The 19,965-nt window shown below is 35.0% G+C and overlaps 1 protein-coding gene across 3 annotated transcripts in view; it reads left to right on the forward strand.

The window, feature by feature from the left end:
• Pdgfc (platelet derived growth factor C) overlaps window positions 1-19,965 on the forward strand; it is a 186,056-nt gene that overhangs the window by 120,247 nt on the left and 45,844 nt on the right. For all 3 annotated transcript variants that reach the window (XM_074041760.1, XM_020187124.2, XM_074041761.1), the window contains one exon: window positions 18,339-18,519. In XM_074041760.1, coding sequence (XP_073897861.1) covers window positions 18,339-18,519 — 181 coding nt within the window. The remainder of the gene's footprint in view (window positions 1-18,338; window positions 18,520-19,965) is intronic.

Raw genomic sequence — 19,965 nt, forward strand, 5'->3', positions numbered from 1 at the left:
AATAGAGAACAGAAATTAATTGATTGTTGACAAAAGCTCCAAAGAGCATATGTTCGAGAAAGGGTACTGTCTTCAGTAAATAGTGCTAGAATAACTGAATATACATATACAGAAAAATGAAATATATCTCTATCTGTCCCTTATTAAAGCATCAATTCCATCAATTCAAAAATGTAGCAAACATCCAAAGCTGAAACTACAGAGGAAATACTTGAAGACATTGATAGAGGCAAAGATTTTTGGAAAAGACTTCAAAAACAAAAATAGAGAAATGAAATTATGTCAAAATAAGAAGCTTTTGCACATCAAAAAATTAACAGAGTAAAGAGACAACCTACAGAATGGGAGAAATATATGCAAATTGCTCATATACAAGGGGTTAATATCCAGACTCTATGGAAAAAAAAATCTGATTTACAAATGAAAAAATGATCTGAGTAGACATTTCTCAAAGGAAAATATTCAAGTTGTCAACATATGAGATGTTTCCTTAATCCAGTTAGAATGCTGTTGTGAAAAGTAAACAACAAAACAAAACAAAACAGTAAAAAATGCTGGTGAGGATGCAGAAAAAATGGGAATACTTACATAGTATTGACAGGAATGTAAATTAGTATAGCTATGTGAGGGAAAGTATGTAGTTCCTCAAAAAGCTAAAAATGAACTCCCATGTGATGCAGCAATTCTACTGCTAAGGATATTTCTAAAGGAAATGAGCTCATTACATTAAAGAAATGCTTACAGTACGTGTTTATCACAGCATTATTCACAATAACCAAAATATGGAAGCAACAACAATTTCTATAAAAGGATGGATGAATTAAAAAAGGGTCTATAGTAGGGTAATATCATTTGTGGAAATTGTTAAGTGAAATAAACCAAAGAAAGCCAAATGTCACATGTTTTATACTCATTTGTGGAAGCTAAAACACTGATCACAAGGAAGTAGAAAATAAAAGGGAGCTCACAAGACACTAAGAAAGGAAACGAGAGGGGAATAATGAGAGAGTGGGTAATGAGTAACAAAATACAGTTTGTGGAGGGGAAGTACCTTTTAATATTGGATAGCAGTATTGGATAGCTACAGGTACAGGCTATCACAGTTAATCACACATTCCAAATGACTAAAGAAAAAGAGTTTGAAGGTTCCCAACACTTAGAAAACATAATATTTGAGGAGATGGAAATGCTAATCAATTTTTATCATTCAATATATTTTTTAAATTATAATAGTGCTTCGCATAAAATAGCACAAATATTATATGTCAATTAGAAAATGAAAGTTATAAAGAAAAGACAAACGGTAGCTGGGTGATTTGATGCACGCTTGTCATCCCAAGCTACACAGGAAGTTGAGATCTGGAGGATCATAGCTCCAGGCCAGCCCGGGCAGAAAATGTTCATGAGACTCCATCTCAAGGAAAAAAGCTGCATATGATGGCATGCACCTGTCATCCTACCTATGGTGGGAAGGATAGACTAGTCTAGGCAAAAAGCAAATCCACATCTCCAAAGTAACCTGAGCAAAATGGGCTGGGAGCATGACTCAAGTGGTAGAGTGCCTGCCTAGCAAATGGGAAGCCATGTGCCCATGTGTTCAAAACTCAGTACCAATCAGAAAAATAAAAGGAAAAAGATTTTCTGTTGTATATAGATAGACCGTCTCATTGAATTCAAGGAGAAATCCAATATTAGATTGAAATGCAAGGTGAAAAATGTTATGGAAAAGACCTTATTTAAATTTAACATTTCATTAAATCAAAGGGAAGGCTTTATCATAATTTAATGAAATGTGCTCAAGCAAAGATACATGATTAGATATGAATTCCTTACTGATTCATTGAAATTGAATGTTGGTTGTGGTGGATGCTAATCATAGCCTTCTCCTCTCTTAAGAACAATTGGCAGGACCTCCATGTATTTATACATACTCAAAGGTGGGCAGTGGAGGAAGTCAGCCTTCCTTCCCCTCAGGGAGAAAACTACTCCTTTGTGAACTCTTATCTCACAGTAGGTGATTTACCTGCTTCTTTTATATGTGGATATTGAAATATGCCCAGAACAAGCCTGTTCTAATTTTAATTATATTAAATATAATGTACACATATGTGTATATAACATAAACACGTGTATGTATAGCTACATATACAGGTGTGTATATACATATACCTCTGTATGTCTTTAATTTTTATGAATAGCACATTTAACTTACCAGTGCACAGAGGTTGATCTTCCTGTTCACAGCTATAAAAATCCAGGAAGAGATTCTGAGAAGAGGGTAAAATACATTGGGTAAAATCCTGAATGCATATTTCAGTACTACACTGTTAGCACTGACCACTAGTTTGGAAAATGAAGAAACTTTCTCCAGGTACCATGGTTATTACTTAGAGTTTTTGGTAGGCTGAATTAACAATTTATTTACAAGAAAGTAATTTCCTAGCATACCAGATATGTTTCAAATTCAGTTCTGTCACTTGCCACTAGCAAAATGGTTTAGTTAAATCATTGTATTTCCCTGTTTTATAATTATATTCTTTTTTTTTTTTTTGAGGTGCTGGGGATTGAACCCTGGTCCTCATACATGCTGAGCAAGCACTCTACCACTGAGCAACATCCACAGCCCTATATTCTTAAATATAGTAAAAGAAGAGGATTGGGTTCCAAATGAAGAGCTGAGTCCCTCCCAACACTTGAGAGATCTACGTTTTCCTCAGTAGCTATAAATATCTATAGAAACTAACATTTTTTCTTCATCCAAATAGTAATATTTCATGAAAATTCTTTGAAAATATTAAGGAGGAAAGTAATATAGTTCAAGTTTCTCAAACTGTTGACTTATAAATGATTCTTTACATTGAAATCCATTGTTAATTCAACATTAGTTTTAAGTGGTAAATGATTAAATTTCTGGTAAACTCCATATTGCAGTCAGTTCAATAAAAGTAATTTTCCAGGAGCCCCTGTCGTAACAGCTCTGTCCATTGTTTTATTGCCTGTACCTTTGCTAAGTGAATAATGAATGATTCTACTCCTTCTGGATTGTTTTTGAACTATGAGAATCTTATTCCATTAAATTAAGTTTAACACAATAAAAATTTCACAGCTTACAAAGCTTTTAAGATGTTCAGTTACTTTTATTTTCAAACTCTTAACCATTGACTCAAGACCATGAGAAATTCCTAAATGGAATGAATAAAACCCCAAATTCTTTTGATTCAATATCCTGGTGATATTTATGAAGTAATAAAGGAATTATTCATTACCTACAGTGCATTTTAAAACTTCTTTGCCCAAAGACATTTTTTCTGAAGTAATTCCTCATAATGTCTGAATACATTTTCAAATCTCAAGTCAGCTCTCCGCCCTTCTATCGAGCGATAAAATCATTTCCCTATGTGGCAGCTGACTTAACCCCTACTGCTTTCTCACCAGAAATCCCCACACACACTTCAAAAACATCATCTACTTATGACCTTTCTATCTGTAACCCTCCATCTCAACCTGTCAGTTTGAATAAGCAAGCTAGCTCATGGTATCAAAATATTTGTGTAAATGGAACCAGTCATAATTTATTGCTTCTAATATTTTTTCATGGGATTGTGGTAGACACTGTTTGTGCTGAGGCATTGGGGTTAATCCCAGTGGAAATGAAGACTACATTCTGTTATTATAGCATATTTTGAGAGGAAAAAAATCTCTCTAATCACAGTTTACCTACTGTTTATCTAGATTAAGCACTTCTTAAAAAATGACTGTTATAGTTTGACATGATGTTACAAACTGTAGTCCTTCTCTGTTAAACATAGCAAAATTGAGAAAATTGTTTATCTCAAGGTTTATAATATGAGGAATTTCTAAGAGATGAAAAGGAACATTTAAAAGTCTATTCTGAGTTTTCTATGTAGTATACAAATAAAGGAAAGAAAGGGAGAATAAAAGGAAGATGAGAGAGAGGAAGGAAGGGAGTGAAAAAGAGAGAGGAAAAAAGATGATGTCTGAAGACTGCAGGTTCTCTGCATGTAGCAACTGTTTTTGATGTTCTGCAGTTCCTGGGAGTGTGGGTGGAGAACCCAAGCTAAACAGTGCTGTGGAGTAAGTCCTACCACTTGTCAGTTCTGTGGAGTAAGTTCTGCAGCTTGTCAGTGCTATGAATTAAATCCTACTACTTACCATCAATGCTGTGGAGTAAGACCTACCAGATGTCAATGGTGTGAAACAAAAGCAGAAATAAAATCACAAGAAATTAAATGCTGATTTTTCAAAGGATAGAATATACTTGCAAAGTATATGCTTTGGTTGGATGTTGAATATCCCCCAAAGGCCTATGTGTTAAAGGCTTAATCCTCAGCTTGGTGCTATTGGGAAGTAGTAGAACCTTTAGTAAGTAGGGCCTAGTGGAAGGTTCTTTATTAGTGGTGTGCTTTTGAAGGGGATTGTGGAACCCCAGCACCTTCCATTTTTCTCTCTGCTGCCTGGCTCGTGGTGTATTGCCCTATCACCTGCTCTTGCCCATATCTACTGCCCAAAACAGCATAAGCCCAAAACTCTGATCCAATCAATTCTGGATGAAAAGTCAACCTTTTCTTTTGTAAGTTAATTATCTCAGATATTTTGTTGTAATGATTAGAAATTTAACTAACATAATATAGAAGTCTGAACAGAAGTACACAGTAGGAGGTCACCAACAGGCTGACTGCCAAGAACCTTCAAACATTGGTATTTGCTGTCATTAATTCACCACTAGAACTTGGCCTGTAACCGAGGTGACTCAGTATCCAATTTGAACCACCCATTGAATAATGATCAGTTTCTCAAAAATAGGCTCATGTGAACCAAACTCCCAAACTCCCAATCATAACCCAGAATTAAATGTATGGCGTATAAATGAAAGGATACTATTCAGGATCCTGATTTGATAAATAAATAACAGTTGGTGATTTTGTATGTGTTAATTGTGGCTTTTATACCAATCCATATTTTAAGAAGGTGGCATGATAAGGCCTATTTTTAAGGGAGATAAGCCTGAGATAGTGTTTGTGGCAATGGAGTATGGCAGAGAGGAAAAAAAGTAGGAAATGGAAGTCTTAGGTGAGGCCATTGAAATAATGTGTATTAAGTTAATGAGGACTTGGATAATGGGATTTCAGTATAAGGAAAGGAAATTATAAAAATATCTTTAAATAGGCAAGAATACTTGAAGTAACAGTTTATAGGCTGACTGTGTGTGATGAAGGAGGATTAATCATATATACACCACTTCACAATTTGTTAATTTGCTATTTAAGAAACACATAAGAAGAGTTAGAAAAACATAACCTCAGTCCTTCTTGTGACTTCCTTGAAAATGTAAGATATTTCATGAAAAAAAGAATATTTAATAATAAACATAAGATTTTAATTTGCTAGTGAATATATAATTAATCATACTTTTCTCAACCTTTATTCAGTACAGTAGCACTACAGAGGATGGGAACTGTAAGTTCATCAAATACATCTTCAAATTGAGCTTCCAGTGCAGTCTGATAGTGTCCCTAGTTGAAGAAAAAGAAACAGTAAGAAACATAGACCACAGAATTAAAATACAGGAAGTTACATAGCCAGTGTTTTTAGCTAATGTTCCAAATGTGTACAAATCAAAGTGGTCACCATGGCAGTGGTGAGCATGTGAAAAAATGAAGCATGTTTAAGAGCGTAATGAGTTTCTCAAGCATTATCTAATTTATTATTCTTAATAAAGTCTCATCCTCATTTCAAAAGCCACTTGTTTTTGACAAAATTAGTCATGCTTATATACAATGTGAATAGCTAGCATAAGAATAAAAGGGGAAAATGTTTAAAAGTATAAATACTGTCCATATACAGATATTTCAGCACCACATGTGTAATCACAACTATTTGGTGCCTACTCTGTGTATATATATTTGTATGTAAATATGTCACTATATTGTATGTGTGAATTAGCATCACTCACCAGTCATTCAGTTCATACTATATATGGACCAAATATGCTAAATATTGGGGTTACAGAGTTTATTAGATGTACCCCTGGCATCCAGAGAGTAATGAATAGTGAAAGGGAAAACTATAACTCAGTATAGTCATGGGTGTGGCTCGTCCATGCTGCCTATACAGTGGAAGTGGAACCACAGAACACTTTACCGAGGAGCTCACATAATTTAGGTGAAATCCAAAATGGAAGTGTGAAAAGTGGCAAAGGTAGTATTACTGAAAATAGGGAATTTACTCAATTAGCTTTAAAAACATTAAGTATGCGGTTCTTCAAAGTTACCATTAGGCAGTTTTCTAAGTGTATCCAGTGGAATGTATCACTCTACGTGCTTGGAGCCCTGAGTCATAACTTGGTGATATAAAGTGCGTTCTTGACCTATGACAGGGCTATTATTGCTGGACTTGCTGTACCAGAAGATGTGATCATATTTGCCATTGGGTGACGTATGCTGTCTCGCCCAGGTTGAGGTTCAGAAATGACTAAAGCCCTAAGTAGCCCGCAATTACTCAGTTGTCCAAAGGTCCACAAGTGGAATGGAATGCTGTCTTCAGTGTGTCCTCAGATCCCTGAGCTGAAGTGAGGAGGAGAGGTGGGGAGAGGATGCACTCGCATTTTTCCTTTCTTTAGTTCTCATATTAACCAAATGGAATGGTTCATATTCATTCCCTCATGGCACATAATGGTTAAGGTGGGGGGACCGGAAGATAAAATCAAAAAGCAGTCATTACCTTCAAGGAGCTTATGTTCTGGTTTTATTTTTAGAATTATCTTTGTTATATAATATTTTTGTAGTGAAAATGATGGCAAAGTTTATACAGAAAAGTAATATACATTTAAGAGACTGAAAGTGGGTTGTGTCAGAAAGGGTTGAGAATGACCTATAAAATATTTTTAAGACAGATGTATATTTTTCATACTTTATACTCTAGTTTAAATGAAAATATAAACAGCTCAATAATTGAAGTCAGAATACATAATTGTTACAAATGGCCACTTGTTAACTTCAGTTTTGCCTGTATGTGTAATGATGAACACAACTTTTCAGATACATTTCTGAGATAATGGGGTTTAATTTCTGTTTGGTTCTATTAAATTGCTGAAGTGTTATTATAGGAGTACTCTCGCATTACCAAATGAATTGCAACTTGTACTTATTTATTATTATTTTATATGTAAAAAATACTGAAATTAAGAAGTGAAATGCATTAATGATTTTTGGTATTTGCGGGGGAAATTAAGGCTCAGTAGAATAAATGAATAGATAAAAATTTGTGAATGTATAAACAGGAGTCATGAGATAATTAGAGCTTTTACTTAAAAAAATCACCAAGGTATGAAAGCACCTTAGGGGGTAATTTTAGTGAGATAAAGTAAGAACTAGAGAGCAAAATTTTAAAAGAGGAAAATGAAATAAACCTAAGGTCAAATAATCTCTGCCTAGGAATTTTGCCCAGGAAGGTGGATGAGCCAAGTGGGCACTAAGCCTAGTATTTCTTATTTCCCTTTTTTGAGCAGGGAAATGTGAAGTAATTGTCTCAGCGAGACTTACTACAGTGATCAAATCATCCAACAATCCGAAATGTTTCCTTTCATATGAAGATTTTTGCTTTGTTTTGTTTTTTGTGAAATGATAACCCTTTGTTGTTAACTCCTCATTCACTCATCACTTTCTGTGTAAAATGTAATTCCACATATGCCATAAATCATTTGTCTTTGGAAATAGAGATAATTGGTGATCCTACAAAAACACAAAACTCAAAAAGTTGTTTTTATACCTTTAACACATGGAACAATCTGGATAGCTTGTTTATCTAATTTCTGAAATTCTAAACTTCCCACTAAAGAGGCTAAATTATTTCCTTTTTTCAAGATTTGAAATCACAGAGGGTATTGTTAATGTGTACACTTCATGAAATTTCTCTGAAACGTTCATAATACTACTCTTACAGAGTCCCATTCTCTAGTGAAAATGAATTGTCTGGAAATTGCTGGGTGAACTTTATTTTTAAAAAAATTTATACCTTATTTACCTCTGGAGTTGGTCTTTTTTAATGTTTAAAGTATTCCAAAAGAGTAATTTTAAGATAGCTCATAAGTATTCTTAAAATAGATACAGGCTTGCTTAGTAGGCAGTATGAAAATGAACATGGTGAATATGGAATTTTACCTATTTTACCTGTAGTCTAAATCCCTATACCTTAAACACATACAGACACACATATACTTCTATGTGTGCATATGTGTATGTGGTCCCATATAAATCCACAATTCACATATATAACATATGTACATATATATGTACATATACATTTTATACAGTTATCACTGAAGAAAAGGTAGAAAAAGCAAATAAACAAGCACCATAATTCTTGTTTAGATGTTCAAGACATTCTTATAACTTAAAGCACAGAGGTGAGTGAAAACTGGAAAGTGTAGAAAACTGATAGAATTTCAGTAGTAAACCTCATCTTCCATTTATCAGCATCTTCTTACCCCATATCCCATTCCATCATTATTTTGTGGAACCTCTGTGGTTGGTATTGTATCTGATAAGGGGTAAGAGATAATTTTCTTCTCTGGACAATGAGATGGGGAAATATCTGATGTATTTCTAAGTGTGCTTTTATGTTCTAAAAGTAAGCATTTTGAAGTGCAATTTTTGTTGACAATCCACATAAAGAAATGGATTTTGTCTAACCATCTGGTACTGTGGTCAACTGTGGCCACAGGTCCCCTCATTTATAAGTTGGGAAAGTTTTGTGAAAGTGGTAGGTAAAGAGGAGGTACTCTAATACTTTGGGTGGAAATGACTTCCCTGGTCTCCACGGGACTAGGGCTTCTCCCAGTGTTGGGCATGCAAGAACAGGCCTTGACAGCATGGGACTCCACGGTGTGGGACATTTTCTTTCCCACTCAACACAATCATAAGTGTAATGACATTTTTGTTACTTCAGAAAAACAAACCTTTAAGGTTCTCATAGTACAGTTACATTCAAAAGTTGATTTCTGTAGATGTAACCTACAGGAAATTATGGTGTTTGGTGAGAACAGTTGGTATATAGTTTCAAAAATAATAAAAATTTCTGGAAAACCTTGTAAAGTATGTTGCATTAATTTGTTCCGTGGCTTAAGCTGCAAATTTTTTGATATCATACACATATCACAGGAAGTGTGATTTTGTTGTTAACCCAGGGGGAAAGCTTAAGATTTTAAAAATGGATTTTCTGGATCATTTACTTCCAGTCCTTCATTTTACCAAGAGGGACCTGAAGCCTGAAGCCATTTTATTTTGCTCAACTACTTCTCTAATATAATCAACAGGACTTGGGGTTTAGCTCAATGGTAGAATGACTACTTAGCATGTACCATCATCAACCTGAGCAACAAAAACCAACCAGCAGTCAGGATTGAAATGCTCTGCTCCTCTGCTTACAGTGTGTATGCTATGGACTGTCCTTACTGAAGTCATAGTTTGAATAATGAATTGCCCTGGAGACCTGAAATTCTATTAAACTTCATGGGGTGTTTTTGCTGAAGATGTATTTAGGAGAGACCATTTCAATCTGAAATGGATAGTCAGTAAGTATAAATACTCAAAATAAGTACTTAAGGGAGCTTTTTTAAACAACCATAATTAGGAACTAAGCCTAAAATTCTCTAATATTCTAAAAGGAAGAATATTTTTCTTTTGCTTTGGTCTATTCTAAAATAAGCTATTTTATTATTTTCATAGACATCACCAAAAAGTAAATTTGTCTGCTTAAACAGAAAATCCTTTCAAAATGTCTTATGCTGCTGGTCAGCTATTTAACTATTCTCTTTTGAAATCAGGTCCAAGTCACAACAGTGCTTTGATAAGCAATACATGAATCCTGTCCAAGATTTATTGTGATTCTACTTAGAGAATTCTTTCAGCTTTAGATCAATCTATATCTAAAATACCTTGTCATTTGCAAATGTGGCTAGGATATAATGTAGGTAAAATAAAACAAAATAATCTAACATATATTAAGTAAAGATGTCTTGATTAGTAATAAAAATATAAAAAGTTGAATCATATTCAGCCTATACAGAAAATGTCTTTTACAGTTATCAGATATTGCTTAATGAGCTTAGTAAATCATATTGACATGGTCAATGTTTTATACATACATTTAGGTGAAGGCATTCAGGAATTCGAAGGAAAACAACATCAGAGGAAGCAGCTTGTACTGTACTGCATCCTCTGCTAGATGGTGAACTGGGCTTGCTGTGCCTGGAACAGCCTTGGTGTAAGAACATGAGCGTCTGTTGAAAGCCCTTCCTTCTTGCCCTGAATGTTTATACCCATTACGTAAACCTCAATTTGTACATTCCCATCTCAATATTCTTTGACATCCTAAACTCAGTGGTAGGAAGCTACTGGGTGGGCACAACCATTCCCATAACCAGCAGCTGCTACTGGAACATTGTCTTTTTGCTTGCACCCTGTATGTGGTAAACACAGAAGGGGGTTGATGAGACGATGATCCATGAAAGAACCGTTTTGCTTAGATTTAAATGGAATTTTAATTTCATTGCTTAAATTTAGCTCCTTAACTTGATTTCAGTAATGTACTGATTGAGTTGTTGGTATGTGTAGTAAAAGTATTCTGTTGGACTAGTGGTGGGTTCAAGTGGTAGAGTGCCTGCCTAGCAAGTGGAATACCCTGAGTTGAAGTCCCAGTACCACCCCCTCAAAAAGATAACTGCTATTTAATTGTGACAGGTTCAACAGTGATTCATGCAATACGTGTTTAATAAACAGCCTCACTCTTACTACAAAGCACCACGTAAGATAGGCCTACATGTTAGTGAGAATCTTTCTCATACTCGTTGTACAATGGAGTGTAATCAAGAGTGCAGGAGCAGGTCCTGAAAGTAGAGTGGACTTCCTTGTTACCCTAGTCCAGTATGGCTTTGCCCTGTTCTTTCTCAGGGAATAATTTCTGAGTTGACATAAGAGCATTAGCTGCCTAAATCTTGACATTAGGATAAGCCCATCTTATTTGTAGATTTATTATATGTGGTTTTGACCAAGTATGGTCAAAAATTGATAAATTTTTAAAAATATAAAGAAACTTTAAAAACAAAACTTAACAAATTCTCACAGGCATCACGTAGCTCAACTCGTTATCGCCAGTTGTGTTTAAATCATTGTGAGTCTTTCCCTGCTCTTAATTTTGTGAAAATACAGAATGTCTCCCAAAAACCAAATGGTGACCCAAAACAAGGTAAAAAGTGAATGTGCTTAATGTAAATGATGAAGTGAAAATGTGCGTTTTGTTGAGAGGCAGCACATCTTTAGTGGGAGTTGTACAGAGTTGTGGGAAAAATGAACGAAGCCTCTTCAGCACAGCATTGCAGTCTTTGCAGCCCAAGCATGCACAGGTGTTCTCAATGGCCTCTCTTTGGAGTTCTGCACTTGCAGATACCAAGGAGCTACTGTATTTTCATGAGAATTATCCAGTCAAGTGCTGTTAGTCCTGAGAAGCATGTTTGTTGGTTTTACTTTCATGGTTCCTACATAGGTTTAAAATTCTCCATAAAGAATTTAGGGTGACTGATAGTACATATTACTGAATTATTTGCAACAAATATCTGTAAAGTTTATATGCCCAAATTAGCAAATTACTGATGGTTTTGTTTGTAATCAGCCTAGTGTTTTTCCAGCTTTCGAACATGACCATTTGATCAATTTGAATAAAGCTACACAAATTCTCTGCAGCCTCAGGAAACAAATTTAATAACATAAGCATATTTTAAATATTGTAAGTACTATGGCTTAGCATTTAAGAGGTTAGGCTCTGGAGTTTGACCCCTAAAACAAAAACCTTGGCTTTACATTTAGTTTCTATGCAAGCAAACTTAGCCAAATTACTTAACTTTTCTATATTTTTAATCCATAGCAGTTTCAACCTTTGTTTGCTGTGAGGATTAAATGAGTTAACATATAAAAAGGTCCTAAAAAATGCCTGCCACTTAGTAATCGCTAAGAAATGTGAGGATTGTTTTTGAAAAGATTATCAACATGAATTAAAGCATAAACATTGTGGTGTTTAAGTAGGAATCTAAAATTTCTGTTTCTGTGTATGAGTTGTAGTTTGCTAAACTGAAGGATAAACCAATAACTATTGTAGAGTAATTGTCATCTTATTAATTTTATTACCTTTCCCAACAAACTCAGAATCCAGTTGACACTTGTAGTACACACATTCACTTGTTGGCAGGATTTCACACTCCTGTCAGGGTTGATAATTCATGTAGCAGATTTAATTGACAGGTTTTAGTTCATATGAACTAGAAACAGCCTGTTTTGCAGGGTTGGTTTATTTTTATTGAAGTGTCTGACAATTTTGTTTACCGTAGTGAGTTTATTTCTTTGGTATACTTCTTACAATTCTTAGGAGTAAGAAAACAGCCCTTATATCCTCACAGTTTTTAAATTTCATGTCTACAACACCAGACTTGTTTGTCAAACATAAAAGAGCATAAATCCTCCATGAGTCCCCAGGGGTCGGTTAGAGAAAAGGAGTGATCATTACAAACCACTTAGCACTGTGTATGCTGTATCATGTTGCCCTGAGAAAGCCAGGTTCGATTGGCTCATAAAATAGGCTTAGTAAATCCTTTCAGTACTGACATGGGCAATTGTGCATCTTGAAAATTAATACCTGAGAGTGTATTATGAAGATTACCATGTCTCCAAGACAGCCACCTGGGCATGGAGAGATTTCTGAATTTAAGGGTGATTGTGATTCATGTGTCAGTGTTGCTTGCTTTAATCATTTCCCTTTCACTTAACTATGACCTACAGTTAAGCTTTTGTCACTGTTTTCTCTCATTTTGTTCTTGATATTTCAAGCTGTGTTACAGTCTGTCGGTCAACCAACTTCTGCTATGAATCCCATATTCCACAGATGACATTCTATTAGGGAAAAAGAAAATACATGAAAAACACAATTTCAGATTATCAGAGAAGTTAGCTGCATTTAATGCTGCGGTGTTTTTTTTTTCTTTTTGCAATTTTTATAAGAATATATCAAGAATGAGGCATGAGGTTACATTTCAGATAGGTCTTCACTTGATCTGTTTTATTTATTTAATTGTAAATTTAATTTTATGATGCTGGGGATTGAACACAGGGCCTCCTGTATGGTAGGCAAGTACTCTACCACTAAGCCACATCTCCTCTACCCCCGTACTAATATGTTTTACAATGATCCTTGATGCAATTTTTGTAATCAAATCTTTCCCAGGGGGATTTGTGGTTTTCATAAAGAGCCTTTTCATTTAAGCCTTAATGGATACTTTTTATTAATAGTTTTATATTCCATAGATATCCTAATAGTTGTTAGATAAGACCATAAAACTTAACATTAGAACAATTTGGATGAATTTTGGAACTAAATCATTGTATAATAACAGTTCTGAAAAAAATGCCTAATTTGCTAGGAAACTCAGCATTTGCTGAGTTCCACTGTTCCATAGGTAAAGAGGATGGCACTCCAAGATCCTCTTTTCATTTAAGGTTCATGGAATGTTCAACTGCATAGACTTTTAAAGCACTGTGATAAGTGTGTGTTTGAGACTTGTATGAGCATGTAAGAATTAATGTCAGCTGTCTAACTGTAACTCCAGAAATCGTTATAAAGATTATTTTACATGGCATCAAATTCAGTAGAAAATCTTCATGAAATAAGTAATAATGGATATCTAATTTGGAGGACAATGATTTTTATATGAGTATGTAAATTAAGGCCAAAGTTAAGACTTTTTTTTTTTTTTCAGTACTAGGGCCTTGTGCACGCTAGGCAAGTCATTAACCACTTATCTATGTTGCCCAACCCAAGATTTATTTGTTCCCTAATAAGCTCTTAACACTTACAATCGAGATATTTCATTCTGTGTTTAAAAACAATCTTAAATTCTTATTTAAAAGTTGCATCTCAGATTAGCATATATAGTATTTTTCAAACAAATGAGAAGAAAATTATGTATAGTATAATTATGCATAATAAAATAGTAACATGAGTTGTTAATTTTATGATATGGTATCCTTTTCTTTTAGAATACGATAATCTTTTCTCAGGATACTTTCTATATTTCAAATGTTTGTTATTTTGAAAATGGACTCAAGTAAAGTTTTGGCAGTGTGTTCTGTCCAACCTGTTTATTGAAAATGACTTTGTAATTGCCACATCCCATAGGCATTCTTGACCTTCTTCTCCTTTTTCCTTTTTCTGGCACTTGGCACTGTGGACCACCTTGCTTCTGGTGATATTCTCCAGTCCTTCTTTCCTTAGCTCTGTGCCACCACTCAAGATGGGTTTCCCCTGGCCCTGACTGTTTTTTTCAGGGTGCTTTTGTTGAAGAATCTTTCCTTTTGACTTGCACTTGAAACATTTCCTGGAATTCCTCAAATATTTGATGATTCTGTGTCTCTTATTCCCTTCATAGAAATTTCCAAGAACTTTGCTTCATATGCTACAGTGGTGCCAAACTCAGACGTTGACAGGGGCAAGTAATGTAAATAAGTGAAGAGATCTAGCTGTTTAAAAAAAAAAAAAAGAATAGACAATAGGGAGGGATTTGTAAAACCAAAACTGACATGATCCATCTAAGGCTATTTCCATGTAGCTCTGACCTCAGTTGCTATGAGGCCATGTGCGCTTGCCCTTGCTATGCAAATGCAGATAGAGTGTTTACTGTGTACCTGGCATGCAGGTGCTATGGAAAAGGCAGTAAATTAAACAAAGACACCTCCTGTTTTGGTTCTGACACCAGTTCTAGAGATGAGCCTTCAAGGAGTCACTCTAAAGATAGTGATATTCAGTATTATTCAATTTTCCCAGACCTTCAAATTTAAAGACACAAAGTTAGAAATTCAGATTTTCTGTGAAATTCAATTTTTTAAAATATTGACATAATTTTCTTTTCTAAGAAATGTAGGGCCCATGAAAACTATGATCATCTCTTTTATAATATTGGCTTTAAAAATAAGATTCTAACAAGCTGTTAGACTACCAAGGCTTTCTGTTTTTCCTGCTTGACCAGCCTCAGCTTCTTTGCTTCCTATCCTGTTCATGATGGACCATGCATAGCCCCTTCAATCTTATATTACATCTTAGGTATTGCACTTCTTGCTAGAATGCATTTCCATTTCCTTCCTTTCTCAGTCCTGGTCAGCCAATACTGATTGGCAACCCAGATGTCAAATCTTTAGTAAATTGGTCCTGATCTCTCTGTGTAAAATCACTCTTACTCTTCCAGTTTTCTACGGTATGCTCTCGGTAGAGTTGTTACTAAAGTGCTTTGTGAATGCTGAGCCCAAAGAAGCTATTGTTTCATCTCTGTATCCAGTAGAACAGTTTACACCAAATCACTCTTCATCGACACCTACAGAATGAAGGGAGGAAACCTACCTCCCAAACACAGAGTAATCAGATAACCTGTGAATATAAGCTTTGTTTCCCGTGTACACAGTCTTGATGTGAAAATAACCGTTTGATGAAAATGACAGTTACTAAATTTTGAACCATCTGAAATATTTATTTAGGTCTGTCCTACCCAACTCCATCTACTCCTGTTCCCACTCCTCCCTCCACAAACTCCTGACAATATTTGGTTGCTTTATGCATTTTTAACTTGGGACCATGGACTTGTTAGGATATTCTCTCCCTATTGTTTTTGGGTTTCTTTATTTATTGCTTTCAAAGCCCCCAGTTTATCTTAAAGTCGGTATCTGGGGGTAGAGAGGTGCAGGCTAGAGTTGAAGGCAAACTCTTTCAGTGGCAATTCTCCCTGTAAATGAAAAATGAGGCTGAAGCAGAATGAGTTACATGCCGTAATAGAGTGCTGGATAATTCCTTAGGAGGAAGATTTATAAATATAATTGGTTTCATTATATACTTTGTCTTTTTCAATATATTTCAATGCTGCATAAAATGTCCATTTTTTTGTTATGACATATCTATTGGAGTTAGACTTCTTTAAAACCTAATAGTGGTTTTCAAACCATATCAGACTTCCATATTAATAAAAGTTCTAAAATGTCCACTTTAGTGTCCTGAAGTGCAATCTGTAGAAGCCATCATCTAATATATGTACAATTGCTTAAAAAACAAATGCAGTGACCTGGATGTTTTATAAAGCTGAAATAAGAACTCCAGTGGTAGAGCATGTATCTACCATGTATAAAGTCCTGAGTTTGATTCTCCAGTGCTGAAAAACTAGCTGAACTAATAAGAAAATAATTATATTAAAATAATGTATTTCAGTGTAAGTGCACATTAATAATCACATTAAAAATAAAAGGAACTAGTCAGATGTTTGCATCTTTTAAGCACTTCTCAAGACTGTGATAGCTGTAGATATAGACTAATGTGAATATTTGAATTGTTTTGTAATACACATAGTACACCCATGTTTTTATTTTGTGACATATTTTTCTAAAGTAGGGTAATTGTCAGTAAAGTTCCAAACCAAATACAGATTCTTCCCTTGGTTCATTTGATAGTTGAATTTCTATTTCTGGAAAATTCAGCTTATACCAAAGCAGTATTAAATATATGTGTGTTTATACATGTGATCATGTCTAGTTCCAAACATGCATGAGCAATAACAGAGTCTTTACCTGCACACAGTGTCCAGTGAGTATTTGCCAGGTACAGGCATGGGGACAGGAGGCAAGTGCTCATTTTCAAGACTTTCTAGTGTTCAGCATTCTTGGGCCTTTCCTGCTAAATTTCAGCAGTTCTCTTTGCAGCCCCCAGTACTTGAGCCAACACTCTCTCATGGGGCAGTTCTGCTCTAAGTAAGGACCACCCCCATCTAAATCTTCCAAAGCAAAGTTGGTATTTATTAAAACAAATAATACTTTTTTCCTAATGTTTTTGATAGTGTGTGTGTGAGGTAAGGACTGATTCCTTTCTTCAAGGATTTAATAGCTTAAGAAGGGGTAAATATACTAAAAACTTGTGTGTATCAAAAATTGAAAGATGTGGGTGAACTGAGGACACTCGGGAAGCCCTGGCGAGGCAGCACTGAATACCGTGGATGTGAAGGATGTGTAATGAGGGCTCTAGCAAAGATTGCCTTTCCCATGAGGAGAGGAAGCCAAGGAGCACGACTAGGATGGGATACTTCCAGAAAGTACAGGACAATAATAACAGCAACTGAGACTAGAGTAAGACCGTCATTTACAATTATGCAAATTAATTAGCATAATTCATGAGCTGAATGTCAGATATAGTTGCTATATGAAAATATTTGGGGTTTGTTTGTTTGTTTTCCTTCGGTTTGTTGTTTTTGAGCCATGCCTCTAGCCCTTTTCTCTGGGCATTTTGGGACTAGGGTCTTGGTTTTAGCCAAAGCTAGCCTGGTTTGAGATCCTTGTATTTTATACTTCTTGCCATGGTTGGGATGACAAGTACATACAACCCAATCAGATCCAGCTTTTTTCTATTGAGACCACTTCTCCTGAACTTTTTTGTCCAGGCTGTCCTGGAAACATGATGCTTACATTCTTGGTCTCTCACATAGCTTGGGATGACAGATTCATGTTACTGCATCCTTGGGAACTTTTGCCTTGGCTGGCCTTGAACCATGGCTTTCCTGATCTCAGCCTCCCAAGTAGGTAGGATTACAGGGGTGAGCAACCAGCACAGTACTGGACTCAAAATATTTAAGTTTTAATTATTCAAATTTACTAAGGTAAATTTGGAATATGTTAATAATAAAAATGGAGAAAAGATTACTCATTATTTCTTCATTGACACCTCATTTTTTAAAATTGTTCATTTATTCACATGTGCATACATTGTTTGGGTCATTTCTCCCCCCTGCTCCCCTTCCCCACCCATTCCCCTTCTCACTCCCCCCTCACTTCCAAGCAGAACATGTTCTGCCCTTATATAATTTTGTTGAAAAAAAGACATAAAGCATTTTTGCTAGTTGAGTTAAGGATAGCTTACAAAAATATTCCTAGCATTGCTTTCGTGTTCACATGTGAATCAACCCATGTTGATTCATCTCTAACTGATCTTTACACTGGTTACTGATCCCCTTCTCATGTTAACCTCTGTTGCTTTACGGTTTCTGTATTAGTGCCTCTGGATTGGGGACATCAAACGCTTTAATGTTTTGGGTTTTCATTGTGACTCTTCTTTAGAAAACTCAATTATATTCATTCAATAGAGTTTGAGAATCACTCACTGCTGTGGTCACTGCATCCATAGACCTGGGATTTGATTTGCCAAAAAAGAGATTGTGACATTCTGTCTCTTCTCCCTATATCTCCTTACAGGTATGATTTTGTAGAAGTTGAGGAACCCAGTGACGGAACTGTGTTAGGGCGCTGGTGCGGTTCTGGCACTGTACCAGGAAAACAGATTTCTAAAGGAAATCAAATCAGGATAAAATTTGTATCCGATGAGTATTTTCCTTCTGAGCCAGGATTCTGCATCCATTACAACATTGTCATGCCAGTAAGTACCACTTTGAGTATTTAAATGACTCAGCTATTTGTTTACTTTATTTCCCTTTTTAATATGGGAATCCACAAACCAAAAACATTTCCTTAGTTTGGATTTCTTTCCCCCATAAATGTCCCCATATTTATCAGAAACAACATAAACTTTGTCACTATAGATGATTAGCAATGTTAAATGCCTTACCAAAGTAGTGCAATATAATATGTGTTTTTCATTTATAAGATTATAGTCTGTCCTCTACCCCCAGCTCATTGGCTGGCATTTTAGCATTGTTGGGAAATTACCTAGAGATTTTCTATTGAGGAAAATAGAAAATCAGGGAACACCATAAAGCTTTGACTCTACATTGCCTTCCTGAGCTGATTTCTACTTGGAATGTATGAAATGACAAGCATAATTATGGTTTTCCAGCATTTTGGTGACCTATGATAAGCTTTTACACTTTGTTAATATCATTTTTAGGTTAAAGATATTAAATATTGTACTTCGTATCTTAAAATTCATGTATAGATTTTGGGAATGAGCATAATAAGGAGCTAGAAAGGAAACACTATTTAAAATTAATATCATTTTAATGAAATTTTTGTGTCTGTTGCCTTAGAAGTTTATGCTTTTATGTAATCTTTTATTTTATTCCATTAAAGTGGCATCATTTCTTTCTTTACCACAAAAAACTTATTTCTTGATATGTTGTTTATAAGTATGATAGTAAAGCTTTTCTTTTTACCTTTTCCTAGAGAAAAGCAAATTTATGAAATATCAATCTTTTACAAATCAATATATTAGTGCAATACATTCTTAAGTGTAATAAATGTTCAATTTTCCTATTTAACTTAACATTTATCCTGCATGAATCATACTCATGAGTCTCCGTGCTCCCCAAAAAGAACTTTTAGAACTCTCACTAGAATTTAAGAAATATTTCTACTATTTTGTCTTAATTATAACTGTATTTTATATTATAATAATTGTATTGTTCTTATATTTTGTGTATTATTTCAAACATTTGTATCTGTTGCCTTAATACAAAATAGAAAATTTTTTCACTATTTTTATTATCTCTTGAATATTATAGTAATCCAGAAGTAATAAAAATAATATCAGAATTATCACAATTTAAAAGAATATAAAAATTGATATCTTTAGTGACTCTGACAGAAGATTTAGTAGGCACACTAGGAACACAGCATGATGTTTACAACATCATTTTTACAACATATACTTTCATTGGGTGCAAAAACATTGCACACAGTCCAACAATTCATAAGGCAAACTTAAAAGAATGGAATCAGCCCATCAGTGGTGACTCACACCTGTAATCGGAATACAGAAATCAGGAGGATTGCAACTTGATGCCAGGCTGGGCAAATAGTTTGGTAGCCCCCATCTCAAAAATACACAATGCAAAACAGGTGTGGTAGAGTGGCTCGAGTGGTAGAA

The sequence above is a fragment of the Castor canadensis genome, chromosome 9, assembly GCF_047511655.1.
Source record: "Castor canadensis chromosome 9, mCasCan1.hap1v2, whole genome shotgun sequence".
In the NCBI taxonomy this organism is placed as follows: Eukaryota; Metazoa; Chordata; class Mammalia; order Rodentia; family Castoridae; genus Castor; species Castor canadensis.